The sequence below is a fragment of the Lycium ferocissimum genome, chromosome 6 (assembly GCF_029784015.1).
Source record: "Lycium ferocissimum isolate CSIRO_LF1 chromosome 6, AGI_CSIRO_Lferr_CH_V1, whole genome shotgun sequence".
NCBI lineage: Eukaryota > Viridiplantae > Streptophyta > Magnoliopsida > Solanales > Solanaceae > Lycium > Lycium ferocissimum.
This window is the reverse complement of record NC_081347.1, coordinates 24,372,173-24,396,698: the sequence shown is the minus strand read 5'-3', so window position 1 is coordinate 24,396,698 and position 24,526 is coordinate 24,372,173. Positions and strand designations below refer to the sequence as shown.

The 24,526-nt window shown below is 39.6% G+C and overlaps 1 protein-coding gene across 2 annotated transcripts in view; it reads left to right on the top strand.

Annotated features, from left to right (window-relative positions):
• The window catches only part of LOC132059541 (vacuolar protein sorting-associated protein 53 A), a 31,289-nt gene extending 6,992 nt beyond the window's left edge, over nucleotides 1-24,297 (top strand). Inside the window, exons 5-24 of one of the 2 annotated variants that reach the window (XM_059452167.1) lie at nucleotides 13,306-13,376; nucleotides 14,191-14,315; nucleotides 16,261-16,421; nucleotides 16,526-16,667; nucleotides 17,539-17,602; nucleotides 18,417-18,602; nucleotides 18,706-18,747; nucleotides 19,298-19,402; nucleotides 19,493-19,552; nucleotides 20,454-20,531; nucleotides 21,008-21,115; nucleotides 21,203-21,268; nucleotides 21,553-21,630; nucleotides 21,709-21,842; nucleotides 21,926-22,019; nucleotides 22,164-22,241; nucleotides 22,447-22,509; nucleotides 22,967-23,035; nucleotides 23,121-23,216; nucleotides 23,774-24,297. In XM_059452167.1, coding sequence (XP_059308150.1) covers nucleotides 13,306-13,376; nucleotides 14,191-14,315; nucleotides 16,261-16,421; nucleotides 16,526-16,667; nucleotides 17,539-17,602; nucleotides 18,417-18,602; nucleotides 18,706-18,747; nucleotides 19,298-19,402; nucleotides 19,493-19,552; nucleotides 20,454-20,531; nucleotides 21,008-21,115; nucleotides 21,203-21,268; nucleotides 21,553-21,630; nucleotides 21,709-21,842; nucleotides 21,926-22,019; nucleotides 22,164-22,241; nucleotides 22,447-22,509; nucleotides 22,967-23,035; nucleotides 23,121-23,216; nucleotides 23,774-24,076 — 2,123 coding nt within the window. In that variant the 3' untranslated portion in view covers nucleotides 24,077-24,297. The remainder of the gene's footprint in view (nucleotides 1-13,305; nucleotides 13,377-14,190; nucleotides 14,316-16,260; nucleotides 16,422-16,525; nucleotides 16,668-17,538; nucleotides 17,603-18,416; nucleotides 18,603-18,705; nucleotides 18,748-19,297; nucleotides 19,403-19,492; nucleotides 19,553-20,453; nucleotides 20,532-21,007; nucleotides 21,116-21,202; nucleotides 21,269-21,552; nucleotides 21,631-21,708; nucleotides 21,843-21,925; nucleotides 22,020-22,163; nucleotides 22,242-22,446; nucleotides 22,510-22,966; nucleotides 23,036-23,120; nucleotides 23,217-23,773) is intronic. The other variant, XM_059452168.1, reaches the window with a different exon arrangement.
• Nucleotides 24,298-24,526: the final 229 nt, after the last annotated feature.

The following is a 24,526-nucleotide window of genomic DNA, read 5'->3' as shown; positions in this document are numbered from 1 at the left end:
CCTTTATGCGAACTAGGGCCCGAGAGGTGGGGGATAAGAAAATTTATTTAAGCTCGCCCGAACGAGAGAGAGGAAGGCACGCGACTTGGATCGAGTGAAGTCGTCGAGGATGAGGATGGCGAGTGTTGGTACGAAGCCGCGTTAGACGGAGATGGCGGTCGTACTTTTCGCCCAGACTCTTGAACGAAGGAGCGGACGGAGACGTTGTGTTGGAGGGTGGAGCCTCCGATGGCGGCCGACTTTGGTTATTGTAGGAGTATAAGGTTGAGGTTAAGGGAGGTTTGTTCGTAGGATGCGCGAGGCCGTGGACCAAGATTCTGGAGAATTTTGGAAGAATGCGGGCGGAGTAGGCTTGGGTGGGCGACTAGATTGTTTAATGTCATTTTCAAGACGGCGAAGATCGGAAGAATGGAGATGAGTCTGATGATTCCGTGTACAAGAACAGGGAGACATTGAAAGCTGACAACAAACTATAAGTGCATGTGCTAAGTCATACTATGAAAGTGTGGGAAAGGGTGGTGGAAATGAGGGTGAGGAGAGAGGTGTGTCTATTTCGGAGAACCGAGTTTGGTTTAAATACTGGTAGGCTAGACTATAGAAGCCGTTCGCTATTGTAAGGAGATTGGTGGAGCGATATAGGGAGCGGAAGAGGGACTTGCGCGTGGTATTCGTTGACCTAGAAAAGGCTACGACAAGGTGCAGAGAGGTCACATGGAGATGCTTGGAGGCTAAGGTGTACCATGGTGTACGTTAGAGCGATAAAGGACGTATGATGGAGCTAAGACCGGGAGTAAGGCGGTAGGAGGAGGCTCGCAGCTCCACTGTTCGATGGGGTTGCGTCGGGGATCGGCTCTTGCCGTTTATTTGCGTTGGTGATGGATGAATTGACGCGACAAATACAAGTTGAGGTGCCTTGGTGTATGTTGTTCGCGAGATGGACATAGTGCGATTGACGAGACTCGCAACGGAGTTAACGATAAGTTTGGAGGTGGAGACGAACGTTGGAGTCTAAAGTATTTAAATTGAGTAGGACCCCGAGACGAGAATACTTGGAGTGCAGGTTCAGTGGCGTACCGCGTGAGGGGGATTAGGAAGTGAGGCTTGGTACCCAAGCCATTCAAAAGAAAAAAAGTTTCAAGTACCTTGGGTCTATTATATAGGAAGATGGGGATATCGACGACGATGTTTCACATCGTATTGGTGCAGGATGGATGAAATAGAGACTCGCCTCGAGGTCTTTGTGTGATAAGAAAGTGCCTCGAAACTTAAAGGCAAGTTCTACAAAGTGGTGGTTAGACCGAAACTTTGTGTACGGAGCGAGTGTTGGCCGATCGAAATGCCACGATTAGGGAAGATGAAAGTCGCGAGAAATGCGAATTGCGGTGGATGTGTGGACACGCTAGGAGAGATAGAATTGGGAATGGAGATATGAGACAAGGTGGGAGTGGCATCGGTGGAGGACGTTAAGATGCGGGAAGCGAGAAGTGAGATGGTTTAGGCATGTGAAGAGAGAGAGACGAGAGAGATCTTTGCGGTGCGGAGGTGTGAGAGGTTGGCTATGGATGGTTTCGGGCGAGGTAAAGGAGGCGAAGTATTGGGGAGAGGTGATTAGACGGGATATGGCGCGAGTTTCGACTCGCGGGACATGACCTTAGATAGGAGGTTGTGGAGGACTCGGATTAGGATAGAAGGCTAGGTGGCTTACCACTTTCACCATAGTAGTTGCGAGTTTCGCTCATTTGTTTATTACCTTTGGTTTATGCGTCGATTCTTGCTTATATTTGTTGGGCCGTTGGTACTTTGATTATTTTATTTATCTATAGTAGTTAATGCTCCTTTATTCACAGATCGTTCTACCATGACTTTCTCGCTTTTGGTATTCGTGTTATCATATTGTTTTCGATATGCTTGGCCCTATCTGACCTTTTGTCTTGTTTTCCTCTTATCTTCCTCTCTTGAGCCGAGGGTCTTTCGGAAACAGCCGCCCTACCTTTCAAGGTGGGGGTTAGGTCTGCGTACACTCTACCCTCCCCAGACCCCACATGGTGGGATTATACTGGGCTTGTTGTTGTTGTTGTTGGTAAATAAATTGATTTTATTACCAAAGTGAGAGTTACAGATCAGAAAAAGACAAAACTGGGCAGCCCCCAGCTCTGTAGCTACAACTACTACTAAGCACAAGAAAAAACTAGCTATTACAAAGGATAGAAGTTTAAGTTGGACATTAACATAGCCAGTTTTGGCCTCATTCCACCCTGAGATGAACTCCCTGGACAATCATGCTTAGCAACACTGAGCCTTCTCTAGTTTTTTCTTGAAAAATCCTGTTGTTTCTCTCCTTCCATATGTGATACACAGTTGAAGCAAGGGCCATTCTATATACCTCAGCATGTGGTTGCTTCCCTTTACAGTGTTTTACAGCCCAATTTGTTTCATCCTCCCATCTGCATGCTTGTCTATTTATCTTGAGCCAAAGTAAGACCTTTTGCCAGATCTGATTTGAGTAAGAACAGCTAAAAAACAGATGAATGATGCTCTCTCCCTCTGATGCACATAGCACATGTTCAACATTATCACACAGCCCCATCCAGCCAGTCTATCCTTTGTGAGTAGCCTATTATGAAGTGCCAGATATAAGATGAAGATCCAGTGATCCACTTAGGGCAAGCAGCATTATTACAAATCAATTTCCTCCATTCAACCTTCTGATAGTCACCCCTAAGCTTTAAATACAGTTGTTTGATTGAGAACTTATTAATTTGCTGGACGTTGTTCTCAGTCCATCCAGCAGTTTCAAAGTATTTAGAAGCTTGGAGTATTTTCCTGATCATCCAGGATGCTTGAGGTGCTATAACACCCCATATTGTTCCTTGTTTCCCATAGTACATATGAATCCACTGCACCCACATCTTATCCTTTTTTTTACTCAGGTTCCACAATAACTTGCATATGGCAGCCCTATTCCAAGTCTGAACATCCAAGAAATTTAGACCCCTGCTATTCTAGGAGTGCATAATTGTTCCCATGAGATCAAAGCTTTTTTTGATGTATCCACTCCTCCTGACCATAGAAATCTTCTACATAGACTTTCAATACATTTGATAACTTTCTTGGGCAATATGAACACTTGAGACCAGAAAACTTGGACTGAGAATAGCACACTTTTGATGAGCTGAGTTCCTCCTGCATAGGAAAGAAATCTAGAAGTGCAGCTTTGTATTCTGCCCATAATTTTATCAATCAAGGGTTGCAACTGTAGTATTGACACTCTTTTAGTACTAAGGGGCACACCTAAGTATCTGAAAGGTAAATACCCCTGCGAGAATCCCAACTCTTGCAGAATTTCCTCTTGTACTTCACTAGGGACACCTCCAAAATAAATGGAACTCTTGTCATTATTAGCAACCAAGCCAGAAGCTACTGAGAACTCCAAGAATAGCCAATATAAAAGTTTTACAGAACCAGTGTCTCCTCTAATAAACAATAGTAGATCATCAGCAAAACTCAATTGAACTGTATGCATCCTTTCACACTTAGGATGATAGTTAAAATCAGGAATATGTCTCAGTTTCTTGTAAGATATTCCATTGCCAATGCAAATAAAAAAGGAGACATTGGATCACCTTGTCTCAATCCTTTCTTAGCTTGGAATGGAACACTAGGCTGACCATTGATAAGAATGGAGTATGACATTGTGCTAATACACTGGGAAATCCACTCTACAAATCTAGCTGGGAATTGCAAATGAACTAGAATCTGTTTGAGATAAGCCCACTCAACAGAATCATAAGCCTTCTTCATATCCACCTTTGGCATACATCTAGGGGACACATTCTTCCTACCATAGCCCTTAACCAGTTCATTACTCAAAATGATATTATCATTAATCAATCTTCCTGGGACAAAAGCAGATTGATTCTTGTCTATCAATCCATCCATTACTGTTTGTAGTCTGTTGGTAATCACTTTGGAAATAATTTTATATAACAGAGTACAACATGAAATTGGCCTATATTCAGAGATTTTAGTGGGGTGGTCAGTCTTGGGGATCAAAGTCACAGTAGTGCAATTAATAGCTTTATTGAGTAAACCTGTTTTAAAGAAATCCAGTACAGCATCAGTTATTTCCTCCCCCACAGTATCCCAGGTCTTCTTGAAGAAAAAAGCATTAAAACCATCACATCCTGGGGCTTCGTCATCACTTATACCCTTCAAAGCTTGCACCACTTCTTGCCTGGAAATATTTTCTATCAATTGTAGCTGTTGGGTTCTAGCTAATACTGGCCTATCTCTCATTACCAATGGATCAACAGCAGGCAACTGAGAAGTACTGGCTCCCAACAATTGCTTATAGGACCCCTATATTTCAGTCTCCATGTCAACTCTGGTACTAGCAATTGTCCCAGCAGCAGTTATTAGGATAGTTATTTTATTTTGTGCTATCCTACTCCTCAGACTAGCATGGAAGCAAGCTGTATTTCCATCTTACCCTCCCCAAACCCCACTTGTGGGATTACACTGGGTATGTTGTTGTTATTGTAATACTTTCTTCAATTGTCAGCCATTTCTCCAGCTGCACCTTAATCTCCTTCTCTGTATCAATTAAGATTTGAGGTTGCCCAGGCTGTCTCATGGAGCTTTGGAGATCTTGCAACTTCTGTCTATAGATTTTGATCCTATCCTCCACACCTGGGAACTTAGAAATATTAAGTTGCTTCACAGCTAGTTTCACATCTTTAAGTTTTTGCCACGTACCTACAGTCTACAGGCCCTTTGTCTCTGTTGCCATGCTTCCTCAACTACCTCTTGAAAATTCTCATGAGCAGCTATGTGGTTTAGAAACTTGAATGGCCTTGGTCTTCTCTGTTCCTCCTGCCTCAACCTAATACTCAAGGGTGAGTGGTGAGAGCACCCCGGATCCATTATCAATAGTTCCATCAATTGCAAATCCAACATCCATCTAGCATTAACCAGAGCTCAGTCAATACAACTATAAGTATGGCCATTTGTCCAGGTATACTCCCTCCCTTCCACTGTACTTCAAGATAGTTGTGCCATTATCCTCCAAAAAAGTGTCAAAATCCGTTACTTCAGCTCCAGTAACAGTGGATCCTATCAGTCTATCCTCAGCTCTAGGGATAGCATTATAATCTTCCATGGATAGCCAAGGCCCCTGTTGAGCACTACTGAGCTGCCTAAGTCCCAACACATACTTTTTCTATCTTCAATAGTGTGTAATCCATAGATAGCAGTAAAATTAAAACAATGTTCAAAGCAGTAATCCTCACTGTTGAGTGGATATACTGTTCAGAAGCATCAAGTAAACTGCAAGTAATGATCTGCGGATCCCATAGTATCCTTATTCTCCTCTGGCACTATAAGCATAGTTATTTAAACATGACCATCCAGGTGCAATCTTCTTCAACACTTGTGGTGCATGATGTTCTTTTATTTTGTGTTCTGAGATAGCTATAATACTAACTTGATTAGTTCTAATAAACAGTGTTGCTTCCTTCTGCTTATGAACTTTATTCAAACCCTAATGTTCCAGGTGACTAGTTTCATTGAGATTGAGGCAAATCAGGACCCCTACCACCCCCCTTCACTGCTCCAGCTTGTCCCTTCCCTGCTCCTGTCACATGTCTTGTAGCATGATATGTAGTATATTAAAGTCATTTGTTGTTTTGAGCTGGGGTTTGGCCAAAGCTTGCTTCTGCACACCTTTTGTTGCTGATTTACCTCTCACTTCTGTCCATATTTCAACCTGCTCCTGCTGACTAGGGAGTTGATTGATAGTGATCTCAGTAATACCAATACCATCTGCTTGCACTGTTTTAGTAGTAATCTGAGTTGCTAGTGGCATTATATCCCCAACTTTAGGAATTAAACTGACCTGTCTCACACTCTTCACTGGCCTTGAAGAAGTATGGACAATCCCTGCAGTACCACTATCCTTAGTACCACTAGGTTCAGGCTTATCAGCATTCACCTTGCCTGCTGGTTCAGGGATATTGGGAACATTCATATTCACCTTGCCTGCTGGTTCAGCCTCATTTGCTCTATGGTGCCACTCCTGTTTCTGTTTGCCATACTTTGCCTTAGGCTTAGCTTCCTCTTTTGGTTTACATTTATGTCCTATGATTAAGCATGTGGGACAATACATTGGCACCCATTCATATTCTATCTTCTGTGGGAACACTCTTCCATTTGGATCCTCAATTTTAATCTCAGTGGGCATGGTCCTTGTAATATCCATTTCTAGAAGCATTCTAGCATAGGAGACCCTATCAATCTGTGTTGTGTTGTACATTCATCTGCATAGAGGGGGATCCCCAACCCACTCCCATTGTTTCCCAAGGACTGAGCACCCCAACAATTCAAAGGGAGTTTTGGAAATTTGTCCCAAACAGGGATAGTCTGCAGTACTTCCTTACTTAGGTCGAACTCAGATGACCAAACTTTCACTATAATCAGCTTATTATTCATCATATGGGGCCCTGAATAAAGTACTTCATCCCTATCATCCAAACTATTGCATTTGACAAGAAAATGTCCATCATTATGATAATATACCTTTGGATTAGCTATATCTTTCCACTTTGCCACAATATACCTCTCAACTGCTGCTATGGTGGGCTCAACTCCGACAACGTACATTATCAGGGCATGTTTCCACCGTAGAGTCTCAAATTCAACTTCCTCTTTGCACAGTTTAACCACTGTTTCGCCATTAACAATGGTTGGAGCTACATATCGCAAAGTCATCCCTTGTGCTTCCAACCTGTTACTTTTGAAAATAGTCGCCCATCCAACCTGTTACTTTTGAAAAGAGTCGCCCATTTCTATTTCTCGGTTTCCCCTGTAACTGCTGTAGTTAGTTCTGGGAACAGCTCAGTCCTCGTTGATTTCGCGTGGTGTCTCGGCACGAGATTGAGTCACCTGCGCCTTTTCCTTCATAGCAGCATCAATTGGAGTTGGAATTTGAGCATTCATAATTGGGGTTTTATTATCCGGCAAACCTGGCCATTGTTCCACTGAATCTGGGTTCAAATCAATTGAAATTTCTCCCGATTTCTTTGTATTAGCTGCAGTACCTGTCACCGCCTTCCCGCCGGCTTTATTTCCGGTCTTTCTCTGCCTTCCTTTCGCCATATCCGGCTAGGGTGCACGTTAGCTCACTTATCGTGCGCCGAGAGAGGAGTTAGATGGTGGAGCCACTTATAGATGGAAGCCACTTATAGATGGTGTTAGAAGCATTATTACATCTTGCTTTTTTTTTTTTTTTTTTTTTTTTTTTTTTTGATGAAGTAAGATGCTGTCATTGATATAGGGCAACTGGAAGGTGCCGTATTACAGAAGCAAAAGCCTTCAGGCCTTTGAAGCAAAAACATGTTAGTCTCCATTACATTAAAGCTGCATTTAGCCTTCAGCAAATGTATTGGAGTTGATATCCCTTCAAAACACCTGCGGTTTCTTTCATTCCACACAACCCAAAAGATTACTGCTGGAATCATTTCTCAGACCTTCTTGATGGTTTTGTCAACTCTCCAAAAAATCCAGCTAGTGTAAGCTTCCTTAATGGTCTGAGGAAGGTTCCAAGATAATCCAAAAATATAGGAAGAAATTCCAGATATCAGAGGTAACAGGGCAGTGAAGAAGTAGGTGATTGACACTTTCTAAGCATTGGTGGCATAGATAACATCTGTTAACTAGTGAAATTTTCCTTTTGCAGAGGTTGTCCTGAGTTAAGGCTGCTTCCTTAAGAGCTGTCCAGGTGAAGCAGCAGACTTTGAGTGGCATTTTTGTTCTCCAAACATGCTTCCAGGGCCAATCCTCAAGCACACCATTATGAGAGCACAAAACATTGTATCCTTCTTTGACTGTGAACTTCTTTTCCTTTGAACTTCCCCATAAGATTCTGTCTGGTTCCTGATCAGTGAAGATGAAACCCTGCTGTGTGGCTAGGAGAGCAATCAAATCATTGATCTCCCAGTCATTTAGGTTCCTTCTTAATGAGGGTCTCCAAGTGTTGTGCTCTCTGTTTTGAGCAATAAAAGAATCCTTGTCGCTGGCAATAAGGAATATGCTAGGATAAGAGTCCTTCAGTAATTCATTTCCAATCCAGCTATCTTTCCAGAATTTCACATTCAAACCATTGCCCACTTTATAGGATATGTTCTGAAAGAGGGCTTGATGGAAGCTGCTGATATGTTTCCAGGGGCCAACCCTATGTGGAAATGTGCTATCCTTAGGACTCCAATGATTCTGAGCTCCATATTTGGCAATAATTATCTTTTTCCAGTAACCTGCTTCTGGTTGACCATGCCTCCACAGCCATTTCATTAACAAACTCTGATTATGTAGTTTTAGATTCCTGATGCCTAGTCCACCATTAGCTTTTGGCTGAGTGACTATAGGCCATTTCACCAGAGAGAATTTGTGTGTCTCACTGCTTCCTTCCCATAAGAAACTCCTCCTTAATCTGTTTAATTGTTTTAGGACAGAGACTGGCATAGGATATAGTGACATGTGGTGTAGGTTGGGATGCTGTCAAGCACACTACTAATCCTCCCATAGAGAGGTACTGCATTTGCCATGTTGCAAGCCTTTTCTCCACTCTTTCTACCACACCATTCCATATTCCACTGGATTTGAATTTGGCACCCAGAGGCAACCCAAGCTAGGTGGTGGGGAAGGAACCAATTCTGCAACAAAGAATCTCTGCCAATTCTTCCAAGTTCTGAACCTCATTGACTGGAAATATAGTGCTCTTGAGCATGTTTATGTGCAAGCCTGTTAAAGCTTCATAAAGGAGCAAAATGAGGTTGAGATTGGTAACTTGGGATCTTTCAGCACCACAGAATTTCAATGTGTCATCTGCATATAGCAGATGTGAGACATTGATTGAGTCATTTGGATTACAGCCCACCTGAAAACTCTCTGCTATTGCTTTGGCCACAATCTTGTACACACTTCCTATTAGGCTAATAGGTCTATAGTCCCTTAGCTCTATCGCCCCTTTCTTTTTGGGGATGAGGGCAATGAAAGAGGCATTACAGGACCTCTCCATGTGGCAATTGAGGTGGAAGTGGTTGATAGCCCCCATTAGATCTGATTTGATAAAGTTCCACGCCTTCTGGAAAATGGCCATGGTAAACCCATCAGGCCCTGGTGCCTTATCAGGAGCACAAGAATTTACTGTTGCCAAAATTTCTGCCTCTTCAAAAGGCAACTCCAGACCCTTGCTCTCTTCTGCTGTTAGAGAGGTCAGATTCTCAAAAGCTGTTGTGGGTCTCCATGGCTCCTTTTCTGTATATAGAGACTGATAATAATTCAAAATTTCCCCCTTTATGTGATCCTTGTCCTCCGTAAGTTCTTGCCCAAGAGTCTGTCAATGCAGTTGTACCTTCTTTGAGAGTTTGCAATTCTCTGAAAGTACTTGGTGTTCCTATTCCCTTCTTTAAGCCAAGAACACCTGGATTTTTTGCCTCCAAGATATCTCTTCTGCTAGAGCAATCTGCTGGAGCTCTAGTTTCAAATTAAAAGCTTTGAACTTCTCATCAGTTGTTTGTTCTCTCTGGTCAGCTATCTGATCCAATATCTTGAGATCATCCAGAGCCTTGGGTTTTTAGCCAGCATGCCATACACTTCCCTATTCCATGTTGATATGTCCTCCTTTAGGGACCTAAGCTTCTGAATAAAAATGAAGTCAGGAGAACTAGAAATAGTATAGGATTGCCACCATTCCTCTACCATTTCCATAAACCCTTCATACTTGAGCCACATGTTTTCAAATTTAAAATAAGAAGGATTTGGTACCCAAGCACCACATTCCAGGATAATTGGTTTGTGGTCTGAGACTGACCTAGGCATTGCTACCTGCTTCGCATCTTTGAACACATCACTCCAGTCATTTGAGTATAAGAATCTATCAATTCTTGAGGCTTGAGTGTGGTTCTCACCCCTGGACCTAGTAAATTGAGCTCCATTTAAGGGAGGATCAATTAGTCCCAGCTTCTGAATGATGTTTGAGAAATCACGCGTTGCCTTGGACCTCCTAGAGGAGATAAGTCTTTCACTTTCATATCTACAAACGTTGTAATCACCAGTAATTACCCATTGATCCGACCATAAACCTCTGACAGCTGCAAGTTCATGCCAAAATTCATGTCTTTCAGGATTTGTATGTGGACCATACACCCCTATGAATGCCCATCCGAACTCTTCAGTTAAGCTTTCAAATCTGCAAGTGATTGAAAAAATCCCCCGTTGAGTATCTACACAATTCCACATCCTCCTATCCCACAGTACAATAATTCCTCTTTTGCTCCCATTAGCCTTGAGTTCAGCCCATGAAGCCCATCTGCTTCCCCATATTTGACTTGACAAAGAATCATTCCAATCCCCAATTTTGATTTCTTGTAGGCATACGAAATCAACTCTCCAATTTCGAATTAGAGACTTCACCATTCTCCTTTTATTCCTATCATTGAGGCCCTGTACATTCCAACTAAGGATTTTTACCTTCATTTGGGGTACGAGTTTTGAAACTTGCCCCTACCCTTCCTTTCATTGTTGTCTTGAAGTCCCCAAGCCAATTTTTTAAGTTTTGATTCCCTTTACTCCTCCCTTTTTTAGAACTTGGACTTTGCACTACTCCTAGCCTCCTGTTGTTGTTGAGCCAATAATTGGGTCTTTCGCCTCTCATCCATTCTTAAAACAATATCGAAAGATATCATGTTCGAAGCCTGTTTCATTGATCCCAAATGCTTTGCAAGCTTTGACCATTGTAATTTTTGACCATCTCGATGTTTCTATTACTGAAGGCTTGTCCACCACTTGCATGCAAAGCTCTTCTCTATCATGCCATGGAAGAGGAAGAAATTCATTGAAATAATTCAAGGAAAATTCTGATTCCATATTAGAAACAACCTGGTGAGGCATGTGTGATGTCTGTTCTGATTCGTCATCTGCGCCGGAGCGGGAGAAGGAAGGTTCTGCTCTTTCTTCAGTATCCATAATATTGTTCGTATGGAGATTTGCTGCTAGAGGGTCGAAGGAATTCCACCGTTCGAAGGAGGAACACCTCTGTAAACATGGGTCGGCTGTGTTTCTTTTAGCTTTCCATGATGGGATAAAGTTGGGCTTTTTCTTTTGTCTCCTCTGGTGTGGGCCTTTCGAATAATAACTATTAAAAGAGCCCAATACCCCTTTTCCTTTAGAAATTTGGGCTTGTGTCATTCCTTTGTTTTGAGGTTTTGCTGGCTCATTAAACCTCAAGCACGTGCCCCTCACGTGACTTTTATGTGCAAAGGATGGGCCCTTCAATTGTCTGCCAACTGTAGCAGCACATGAACTTTCTGGCACTTCTGAAACCACTGAATGCCCGTAGGGACCAATGGATATTGGGTTGGACCGAAACTCCGAAATAACAGCAATTTCAAATTTCAAATCCCCCAGAACAACTCTAACTGTTGCCGGAATTTTTTTGCCTGTGTTTCTGATGCAAATTCGAGCCCATAAAAGATGGTTCCTGTTTTTTGTGTTCTCAATTGGGTTGGACCGAAACTCCGAAATAACAGCAATTTCAAATTTCAAATCCCCCAGAACAACTCTAACTGTTGCCGGAATTTTTTTGCCTGTGTTTCTGATGCAAATTCGAGCTCATAAAAGATGGTTCCTGTTTTTTGTGTTCTCATCTTCTCCGATGTACCCACCGCACTGATCCCCAATGGATTTGAAGGTTTTCGATGTCCACGCATTGAGAGGAACTCCAAAAGGTTTAACCCAAATATTTTCCGGCCTGTTGGACTCTGAGATTGTGCCAAAATCTGTAGTCCACCATTGAAGAGCAAGGTGTCTGCCTTTCCAGAACCAATCCCCTGCTAATGTTCTCGTAGCCTCATGCCTAGATGGAAATTCAAAGAGAAAGCAGTTATGGTCTACGGGGGTTACTTTAAGCCCAGCACTGATCTTCCATCTACTCAGGAACCATTGCTGAATTGTTTCAGTATTGGGACTTATGTGGAAAGGATCGTTGAAGACACCAATCAAGAACCTGGAGAGGGAGTGCTCTGTTTCACCTACTTTTGAAGATGTAAATGTCGATTTTTCTGGCCACTTTCCAATTTTTGCAGCTTCGTAGAAGGTTTTCCTCAGAGGAGAAGCTGGACGGAATGGGCCATTAATGGTGGGCTTTCCCACGAATCAAAGAATTTTGTCTGCAATATCTCCCCAACCACTGTTGAAATCCACCTCCGGAACGATCACAGCTGATTTCCTTTCACCTTGACGCACTTCCAGTCTTACGAATCTACCATAGATGTTGTAATTTTGATGAATCCTGTAATGATACTGTTGTTGAGTTCTTCCCCGTCTTCTGTACATATCCCTTGTTCCCTTTGAAGCTTGCTTCAGAGCACTGCACATCCATCTTAAGTTTTTTTCACCGACATTAATTCTGCTAGAAAATAGACTGCTCCTTTTGATGAGAGTATACCATCTGATCTGTGAGTCCCCATTGCTAATCAATTCAAAAGATTTATCCCTTGAGATAAAAAAAAAAAAAGAAGCTTTTTGCTCCATTACGAGGGAGGAGGAGGAAAGAGAAAAAGAAAAGAGAGAAGGAAAGGTTGAGAGAGAAAGAGTGAGAGAAGGGCAGCCCGGTGCACTAAGCTCCCGCTATGCGCGGGGTCCGGGGAAGGGCCGGACCACAAGGGTCTATTGTACGCAGCCTTACCTTGCATTTTACGCAAGAGGCTGTTTCCACGGCTCGAACCCGTGACCTCCTGGTCACATGGCAGCAACTTTACCAGTTATGCCAGGGCTCCCCTTCCACAGAGGTAAGGTTTGTAGGTGTAAATACATAACTGAAATGAATGGGAACCTTAAAGACTGTTTGCTGATGGTTCATGCTGCACAAGGATCTTGTCTATGTTCCATGATATCATTTTCCCGGCATCAGATACTTTACTTTTTTTTTTTTTTGGATGAATCGACGTCAGATACATTACTAGCTATGAAAGGCCGTAGAAATTCAAATGTGTGTTTAGTGAAGGACATAAGTGTTGTACCCAACATGGATACTAGCACACGTTTCCTCTCAAAAGCGATCATGGATAATGAGAAAAGGAAAAATATATTTATTCTTTTCTACTGTTATTAATAATTGAAGTTATGTGATATGAATTATCAACAAAAGCGCATCTATGCATGGTTAGTTTAGCCCAAAAGATTCATCATCTCAACGCGTTTCTCCTTATAAAAAAGAGATCATTTCAATGCGATTCTTTTGTCCTATAACAGTATCTGCAGTAGAGCAACTTCAAGTAATGGCTTCCAAACGTCACTATAAAGAGGCAGCTGCACAGCTTGAGGTATTTGACTATTGCTCTTCCACAGTAAAACTTTTCATTGTTTAACATTCACCGATGCGTGCCAACTTGCTACTATAATTATTTCTTGTACAACCATGCATGTTGTGCACTAGGTTTAGTTATAATTGAAACTTCTGTTGTTGCAAGATGCTTGCTAAACCAGAGGAGCTGGATTCTATAAGAAAAGTTCTGGGTTGACCCATTATTCTTACAATATTGGTGTATGAAAGGAGAGTCTTTGTTTCATTTTATTACTTTTTTGGCTCATGAATTTACTATTTATGTGGTCAGTGTCATATAGTGGGGTATGATTATAGGCTTCACTTAGCCTAAGGCTTCTTCTGGATCTGGTGGTTTAATTAAAATGATATGTTTCTACTCTCAAACTTTATTTTTGCTCCGTAACAAGTTGGAACTCTAATATAATTATTCCTAGAAATACAATTATATATATTTCTAAAATATGTTTTTCTTGAGAAGAATTACTTCTATACTTGACTTATTTCAGTTGAAACTACACTTGTTCTTGTGTGCCTCCCCTTTCTCGTCCCTCTTTTCTGAGGTGAATTTATGTTGTCGGTATGCAGTAGGTTTCTTGAATACTGATTTATTAGCAAAGGTTAGCTATCTCTCTTAGATATAGCTTATCTCGTTGTAATTTGTATTGGCTGAAACAATTATATGAAGTTATACATATCACACTAAATGCCTTAAGCAACCAACAAACGCACACTTTCTTCTTTAATATACTAATGCTGTTGCTCTCCGCAAATAGGTTGGATATGCTTCTAATTCTTATCTTCTGATGTTTCAGGCTGTAAACCAGCTCTGTAGTCATTTTGAAGCCTATAGGGATATTCCTAAGATTACAGAACTTAGAGAAAAGTTTAAGAGCATCAAACAGGTCCTCAAGTCACATGTGTTCTCTGACTTTTCCAGGTGTGTACTAGAAACTCTGGTAAAATTACTGTCGGACATGATTGGCAAGTATATCATAGAAAATACAATATTGCACCCTATTGGATTGGCTTCAATTAACCGCCCATGGTAGCTCGGATGTACCTTTGTCAATTCAAGAATCAACATTCTGTTCTTGTCTTCTCTCAAAAGTTGCTGTGATAGGTTCTGAATAAGAGCTCTTAGATATAAGAAAAGACCGAAGAAGATTCTTACTTTTGATTTCACGCACATTGAAATTATTTCTAAGTTCTCTATTTAGCACTCATTATGATTATGACTTGTTTGCTAGAAGTACCTTTTCTCTGTGCATGAGTGAACTGCTTCTTGTGCCATAGGAATCATATATAAATGGAGGGTCTGAGTTGCCCTGTTGGCATGTGTCTTGCTGGCTTAAGTATCCCCAACTCTATCCCTGTCCACCAGAAAGTTACTGTAATTACCTAACAATCAATTTTCCATTCCATGTCTAGTATAATTAGTGAACGTATATCTGTGGTTATCTAGTATGCATAGAACTCATGGAATTTTCTGCTGACAAATTCAGGTAGTACGACACTGATACGATAATGTGCAAGTTGTTATGTCTTTAAACTGTCTCCTTGAGTTAAAGCATGTCTAGTATTCTTTTTAGAAATCAAAGTAATAGAACTCCTAACACATTCCCAACTTCTTTATTTTATTCTTCTTGTTTTCGAGTACTAGCACGTCTTTTCACATTCCAGTCTTGCCAGGTTTGTGAAACACCTTGTATAAGAAACGTTGACCAAAGTTTCTGGAATTCTTTTATCCAAATTAAAGTAATAAGAGCTGATTAAGATTTCCAACTTCTTAATTTTGTGCTTCTTGTTCTTTAGTAGGGTGGCACAATCACACAAGTTCCTTTCTTGCCGAGTTTGTGAAGCACCTTGTCAAAGAAGTGGTTCTGTTTAAATATTGGCTAGGGGATATTAATTACAAGAGATATTTATAAACGGCTAGTCTTTGCGCACACGCGATGCACATGTATCCTGAGTCGATAAATATATTTTAAAAAAAATCACATCAATAATATTAAAAGATATCTTTTAAAAAATTTAAAGAAAAAATTATAGATTCTTGAAAATAATGAATATTGAACTACTGAACTTATTTAATTAACCAACATCTGAATTGCATTTTGTTCCAAAGCGTGTTGCTGAATAAGTCCATCCATCATTGCAAAACTTAAGTGAAATTTTGCTCCTTTTATCAACAATAATTTACCATGTTTTCTTATGAATTTTAAAACAATCCATCAATTATACTACTAGTTCATTAGCATAAGAATTTAAAGGGTTAATCTCGAAAATTGTATAAATTTTTGGATACATAATTATATTAAATTAATTAAATTTTCCATATATACATTAAAATCCCAAACACAATTGCAATTTAATTTTTAACAACTATTGTTGAAGAGACAATCTAGTACAACTTTATCAGTTATTGGGAACTTTATTTACTTTTTTGGTACAAAATATTAAAGGAACAGTATTTGCGTGAAGGATAAAATGGTCTTTTAATTTTCAAACAGCATTATGGTAATTCAACTTTCTACTTTGGGACTTCCCACTTTTAATATAGTATAGATGATTACAAAAGATACAGTTTTATTCCGATAATTTTTCAGTAAATGAGTAAAGTGGAGGTTTCAGTTTTGACTTTAAACTTCACTGGATTTTTCTTCTTTAATGATTTTTTTTTCCCAATGCTTTACTTCCTTGAACTAGATGAGTTCACTCGCTAAAGCATGCCAAAATCAAAGTAACACTTGCATAATAAAACATAAGCATGCATGCATATATACATACTCTGCATATATATACACATAAATAATTCATATATTTCACATCTTTGTTCTTTCTTGTTTCCATCATTTTTCTCAACTTTCTTTCATTACTTACAGTTTAGGCACAGGGAAGGAGACAGAAGAAAGTAATCTTTTACAGCAGTTATCAGACGCATGCTTAGTTGTTGATGCTCTCGAGCCTTCTGTTAGAGAAGAGTTGGTGAAGAATTTTTGTAATAGAGAGCTCACCTCTTACCAGCAGATATTTGAAGGAGCAGGTTTGTCCAACTGACTATATCCTTGGTTACTGCCAAGTTTAATTAGTCTATATGATATTTGGATGTCTGTCGTTCCTAACTGCCTATCACATTTGTAACTACAGAACTAGCTAAATTGGACAAAACTGAAAGAAGATATGCTTGGATCAAGCGTCGGCTAAGAACAAATGAGGAGATTTGGAAAATTTTCCCTCGTTCATGGCACGTTGATTATTTGCTCTGCATCCAGTTCTGCAAGTTGACAAGGTTTGATATTTGGTTTCTTTTCACCTTTTTTCCGGCTGTCTGAAGAAAGCATGATTACTTTGATGAATCTAAGCAGTAGTGGGATATACCATGTTGAAACGAATTCTTCTGTGGGGATTCCTCCCCAGCATCTTATATACCTGAAGCTCACATGGTCCTGGAATTTTTTTCTCAAATTGCATTGCTTCCTCTATCTTTCAGAAGAATTTTCAATGGTATCATCATGGTTATTACTAGTAAAAACACACGGTCTCTGACATCGATTCCAAGAGGAGACTAACTTTGCCTGTCCTATCTGACAATGCCCTTTCTCAACAACATACCCATTGTGATCCCACAAGTGAGGTCTGAGATGTTGGGGTGTACGCAGACCTTATCCCTACCTTTGTGGGGTAGAGTGGCTGTTTGCAATAGACCCTTGGCTTAAGAAACGTTTTCCAAAATAGGTTTGAAAAATACAAGACTAAAGAATCTACGATGAACGTTTAACTGCAGTAATTTTTCTTTAAAAGATTTTTATTTGCATATTCTTTCGTTTTAATTGATAAGATGTTGTCTTCTTTGCACCCGCAAGGGTGGCTCAGTTGGTTGAGCATGAGACTTCCACAATGGAGGTCTCAGGTTCGAAACCCCCTGCCTACATAGGGGATTTGCCTTCTGGTTCGAGCTCATCGCACGGGCTTGCCTAGTGCAGGTCACCTCTCCTATGTGGTATGCGGGCTATTGCACAGGAGCTGGGTTTACCCAGTGCGCACCCAAAGGGTAGCGGCTGCTGGTTCCCTTGTCATAAAAAAAAAAAAAAGATGTCTTCTTTGCTTTCCTCCTACTGTCTCGACGTCTCTTTTGGCTCACTCTCTTATTTTCATTCTAGGTCTCAACTTGTGGAAATCCTTGTTAGTATGAAAGAAAAGCCAGATGTAGCAACCTTGTTAACAGTAAGTTTCTTTCAACTTTTGGCTTAAGTGTTTTGAACTTTTCTCTTTTCATGACAGTGTGGATGAGATAAAATTGTGGCCTTTCTTTGGCGAAATCCTATAATTCTTTTAAGGTAATAAATAAAAAAAATCTTTCCCAAATCAATTTTTTTTTTGCTAAGCTTGTATATGGAAGTATGAAAATCTTGCTTTTAGTATAGTTTATACTTTTTCTCGTCCCTTTCCCGCATCCCTAGCTGTTGATACAAGTCGTTTAAACATCTCGCCTATGGCTTTTTTTAATTGCCTTCGTCACTTCTGAATTCTCTTGTATTCTTCAATGCTTCTTGGTTATTTAATGTGATGCTTGAGATAAACAAGCTTTTGACTCTTTTTACTAAATGGACTAATCAATGCTCCTACACTCTACCGAGCCTTCAGCAAAACTAGAGGATGATAGTTCATGATAAATCTCCGTGGATATATACTTTACAACAATTCGCTCACCCATTCACGAAACAGAAGTATAAAGTACAAACCCCGATACCTGTTTCTCCTCCCTTTTGGAAAGTTCTCTTTTCCTCCATTTTTTGCAGAGACTTATATCACAAATCGGACATCAGAAGAAAATAAATTTGGAGTGGAAGCTGAAAAAGCAACTTGACTGTTTTAGCTTTTGCATATTATTTATACATCAATATCTGTCTTTATGCTGATTTTGGAAGCTGAAAAAGCAACTTGACTGTTTTGTCTTTTTCATATTATTTTACATCAAAATTTGTTCTTATATTGATTTTCGCTGGTATTGTTTGAAAACTCTTGTGGGCGCTTCTAGGCTCTGCAGCGCACTTTGGAATTTGAGGAGGAGTTAGCAGAGAAATTTGGTGGTGGAACCCGCAGCAAAGATGCTGTAGATGACAATGAAGAAACAGAAAGGAGTGGAAACAAGAGTCAGACAGTTTCAGACATTAGGAAAAAGTATGAGAAAAAGCTTGCTGCTCATGATGGCAGTCAACATGAAGTATGTGTCTGAGATTCTATCTTTTAGTTGTAACATCATGCCAAGGTGGATCTGATAATGCTATATTGTACAGTCGCTTATACTGGCTTGTGTTTCTTGTCAGGAACAAGATGGACCAAAAGATACATCAGTGCCGGGAGCTGGTGTATGTATTTCTAGTTTCTAAATATTGGTTGTTGGTGGTGTAACAAATGGTCTTGTAGTCATGCGAAACTAGGATTTTGTTAGACTCAGATGCATGATTATCTCCATCTCTATCTTCCGTCACATTCCTTATGACTTATGAGAGGGATGAACTTCTTGGATCATTACTGTAGAGTTTTGATATGTTGTTGCGGAATCTTTCCTTTCACTAATCATATTTGCATTCTGCACAAGATTTTCGATAATTTTCCTGAACACATTCTTTTAGTCAGAATTTAATAAACTTGATAGTCTTTACTGCCTACAAGTTGCTGTGATGAATTGAAGGCAGACTTGCTCTCATAGTCCATGCAGAGATCTCTAAACTTACATGTATATTGACATATCATTATGGAACGCCACTTGGGGCTCTGCTAGAAATAGCATGGTCACTTAATAGTCTTGCCAAAGTTTTCTTGTTCTGCTTTCTAGACATTAAACATTATCCTTTCAGTCTAGTTTTTCTACGGATTTCAAGCAGGTGAATGATATTATGTTTTGTTGCATGTCAGTTCAATTTCCGAGGGATCATCTCGTCGTGCTTTGAACCTCACTTGTCAGTTTATATAGAGCTGGAAGAGAAGACTCTTATGGACAGTTTGGAGAAAGAAATGCTGGTACAAGCGTCAATACCAGTAACTGTTCATTGTGTTAATTCTTCTCAAGTAGATATCCCCTACTGATTAAAAATTTTGTCTCATACTTAGGAAGAGACATGGGAAATTGACGAGGGAAGTCAGACTAATATTTTGTCTAGCAGTATTAAGGTAAAGTATTCAGTACTTTTTGTAATTCCGCATCAGGGGCCCACCAGGAAATTTCGAACAGGTTTTTGGGATTATTTTTATATTAAATTGAGCTTCTATATCATCAAATGCTGCATCATTTGTAGAGCAGATATGATTGCAGAAACGTTGCATATCTACAGAGACAATATGATTGCATAAATGATACGCATATCTACAGAGACAATATGATTGCATAAATGGTACATTATACTCCCTCCGTCCCAATTTAAGTGTCTTAGTTTGATTGGGCACGGAGTTTGAGAAATAAAGAGAAACTTTTGAAGCTTGTGGTCTTAAATTAAAGATGAGTGTAGTCCTTTAATCTTGTGGTGTTGAACTTGCCATTTAAAATGTTGGAATTGAAAAACTTGCTAAATATAGAAAGAGACACTCTTTTTGGGACGGACCAAAAAGAAAGTAAGACACTTAAATTGGAACGGAGGGAGTACCATTTTTGGGTAACCCTCTGTTATATGATTTTTCTGTTCACCGCGACGTTTCATCATTTGATAGTGTGAGGATGTTGCTTTTGGTTACTGTGTCGGTGTTTTCTCTCTCTCTTTTGTATTCCTACCATTTCTCTACTCTGTTCTGTCATTTGTTAGACAATCTTTCCCCTTATGCTATGAGCAGTTTACATGGATATATCATGGGTTTTATCTAACATGACTGAGGTTTGATGCCTTGAAGAGTCAACTCTTTAATCACTTATAAATTATATCAACAAGAGGAACAAGTCATGCCAGATGAAGATGATATTCTAAGGCTCTGATATTCAGTTTAAGGAGATGCTTAAAAATTGTAATGTGAACTATATGGTAATTAGATTTTATCTCGTCCCTTCTGCTTGCACTGACTTGTTGCCTTTTGTTTTCTTAAGGTCTTTGTAATAATCAGGAGGAGCTTGAAGCGATGCAGTGCTTTGACGAAAAACCAGACATTATTTAATCTCTTTAAGGTGCTTTTGCTAGATTATATGATAAGTTTGTTTCTTGGCGTAGTATACTTTCTTGAGTTTGTGAAAGTTGATAAAAGAAGATTTTAATAACTTTAGAGCTGACAAGAACCTATCTTCGTTTATAAGCTCACAAAAGCGGGAATTAAAAAAAAAGAGAACAAGAGGAAAAAAGGAATGGGTATAGTTTATGGTTTTGAGGAGGAGAGTTGATCCATTTTGACATACAAATGAAATGTCATATGGCAGCGTTCGACAGTGACTCACCTTAGTAACAAAGGATTAGAACCCTAGCCTTTCTAAATTTGAAATGACACCTTATTTAATTCACTGGCAGAAATTTACAAGACCTCTAGAATATATTCATGTATGTAATGATGATCCAAAACTGATCTATGAGTACAGAGGCTTTACACTTCCGGATCAATGAGCTAGGCCAAGGGTCTACTTTAACTAACACTCTGATTTCTTTGTAATAGGCATTTCAAAAAGTTCTTAAAGCTTATGCTACAAAGCTTTTCGCTAGATTGCCAAAGGGCGGTACAGGAATTGTTGCAGCTGCCACGGGAATCGAAGGACAGATAAAGGTATAGTGTCAATTGTTACCTGGAAGCGCGGCTATCTTTTTCTGCTACTAAATTCTCCACTTTCTACCAATGAAATATTTTCTCCAGACTTCGGACAAGGATGAAAGGGTTATCTGCTACATAGTAAATACTGCAGAGTATTGTCACAGAACGGTCAGTTCTCTCCTTTATGGGTGATTTAGGTATTAAATTTAATAACATATCCAGTTCTGTGTACTAAATTGGAATTCCTTTAACCAATGATGGGAAAAGGTACAGAACTATGTCACTTCTTTAGTGCATTTTTGAGTTCGTAAAGGTTAAAGAAATTTACACTACAACATAAGGTGATGAGAAACAGTTGTCATAGAAATTCACAGAATATTTCCCAAAAATATCATTTATTTTTTTGCTGTCTCCTCAAACTCATGCCAAACTCCAATTTATCGTGTTAGCAGTGCGGAGAGTTAGCGGATAATGTGTCGAAGCTGATTGATGCTCAATTTGCAGATAGAGTGGATATGTCTGAAGTACAGGTAGAACATGCTTTATTGGTTAGATTCATAAACTTTCTTAGGTTGTGTCATTGCTTTAGCATTTGAATCCATTTTCAGGATGAATTTTCAGCAGTTATCACAAAATCATTGATTACATTAGTGCATGGAATAGAAACAAAGTTTGACTCTGAAATGCTTGCAATGACCCGGGTTCCATGGAGTACTCTCGAAAGTGTTGGTGATCAGTCAGAGTATGTGAACTACCTACTACAATGCCACCTTCTGACAGAAATACTTGTGATGATTTTTTAAAATCTTGTAAATTTTCCTGCAGCTACGTCAATGGCATCAATTTGATCCTTACCAGTAGCATTCCAGTGCTCGGAAGCCTTCTCTCTCCCATTTACTTCCAATTCTTCCTGGATAAGGTGAAAATAGTTTTTATAGTTTTATTTTCAGACAATTAAAAAAAAAAAAAAAAAAAAAAAAAGATTTAAGGCCTTATCTGTGTAAATACCTTGATCTCTGCAACATTTCTCAAACATTAAACTCACGTTTTCACTATTATGCAGCTTGCGTCATCTCTTGGTCCACGGTTCTATCACAACATCTTCAAATGCAAACAGATATCAGAGACTGGAGCACAGCAAGTACGGATAATCTTGATTTACTATCGGTTCAATTATACAGTTTTTCTCATCAACATAAATCTTGACTCTGTGAGCCAAGCTGGCTCTCTTACTACTGGAGCAGCTTGACTGGCTTATTAAGTGTTGCAATGTCAGTGCCATGTAGCTTAGCAAATGGTGATCATCTTAATGTAGTTTTATTATAACTGGCACGACATCATTGCAGATGCTTTTGGATACGCAAGCGGTAAAAACTATTTTGCTGGAAATTCCTTCTCTCGGAAAACAAGTAAGATTGCCAGCATATCAGAATTTTGGGATCCTTCTTTTGTTTGTTTGTTCCATTTTTTTTTTTTGGTCTGTTTATACTTTGGGGCAAGCACATATTTGCACTTTATTCATGAAGGAATGTGTAATTTTGATGAAATAAAGTGGCTCATAGCTGAAACTGTCAACGCGATTGGTCGTAAAAAGCGAAATAGACAAAGGTGACAGTTGCTCTATTCTCTCCAGTCTCCTGATGAATATGAAACTACACTGTTACAGAAAAGCAGTTATAATATTTCTAAATCCTTCGCCCAAAGTCTTCTCCATTGTCACTACTATTTTGTGCACCGAGTTTGTCTTCTTGAAGTTATTGGCTCCACTAAAAGCCTTTTTGCTAAGTCTCTGAATGCCCTTGGTACAATAGTTTAAAACAAGAACATTGGCTTAAAACTTTTTTTGAACTTCTCTATTTTGAACAGACAGCAGGAGCTGCTAGCTATTCAAAATTTGTTAGTCGTGAGATGAGCAAAGCAGAAGCATTATTGAAGGTCAGTGATTGATAAATGTCAGGCTGAAATGATGCTCTTGTATTCCTTCCTCTGGATAGTATACTGAGTTTGCTTTATTTAATAGGTCATACTGTCTCCAATAGATTCTGTGGCGGATACATACTGTGCGCTGCTGCCAGAGGGAACACTCGCAGAGTTTCAGCGTCTTTTGGAGCTTAAGGTTCTGCTATTCATTTTATTCTCCAGCTTTTCTATATCTAAAATGTTATTCCCTAGGTTGCTATGAGAGATAGGCAGTTTGCTGGAAGTTTTTATTTTCCATTTAGCATAATACCAAGAGTAAGATTTGAAGTTAAATGATCAGGTTTGACTGACTGGTTTACTTTGGTTCGTAATGCTATTTAACTTTTGCTATAGAGAATAACTAACAGTTTTGATGCCTAACATGCCAGACAAATCATGTCATATGGTCCTAGACATGGTTTTGCTTGGTCTTACTCTATTTGCTTTCAACTTTGATGGAGTGCTACTCGAGATTATTTAAAGAGATTATAACCCAAAATTTAGCGCGAATCATACAGAGACATTATAGCCTATAAGTTGCTGCAAGAAGCTCAGAACTCAAATCAGTTCACTACTTAGCTTTTATAGGATCTTGAATTTTCATTCATATCCTGGGGCATGAGAGCTGAAACGCTAGTTGCTCACTTTTTGTTTATCGATTGTCCTCATGCTTTTCTCATCTTCTCACAATGTTTAGAATGCACTTTGTTGCAGGGCCTGAAAAAAGCTGATCAGCAGAGCATACTGGATGACTTCAACAAACGTGGGTCAGGCATCTCTCAGCCAACCATCATGTCTGCTTCAGCTGTACCATCTGCTCCAAACACCTCAATACCACCGGCCATAACTAACTTCGCATCATCAGCTGGGGCCATCACTTCAAGAGAAGATGTGCTGACAAGAGCAGCTGCTCTTGGAAGAGGTGCAGCTACTACAGGCTTTAAAAGATTCCTTGCTTTAACAGAAGCTGCAAAAGATCGCAAGGATGGGCCGTTCAGGAAACTATTTAATGCATGAGAACCAATTTCTGAGCTCATCATTCTTGGCAGGTCTTTTCGGTTATTAGCTTCTTTGTATCTTCTCTATACCCCATTATTGTAATATCAACTGTCGTTCATTAATTTTTTCCAGGAATAGCAAAAGTTATTGGACATTTTTTTTTTTGCGGTTTAGATTGTAAATTAGAGTTTATCAAGATGAGTATCAGATTATTAATCAAAATTTTGAAATTGATCCCAGAGCTTTTTCCACTTCTAATCATCTTGGTCCATGTGAGGCCGGCAATATGGATGAAATGTATACCCGTCCGTGGTAGGAATCAAGCCAAGCGCTATCTTTCAGGCTCTACTAACAGAATTAGTTTTAGAAGGTTTAAATTAAATAAGTGTCTTGAGACATTTGTTTTGATGTCTGGTGTTCATTTTGACCATCTCACCCTATGGTGGAAAATCACCCAAGTTGCCGCAC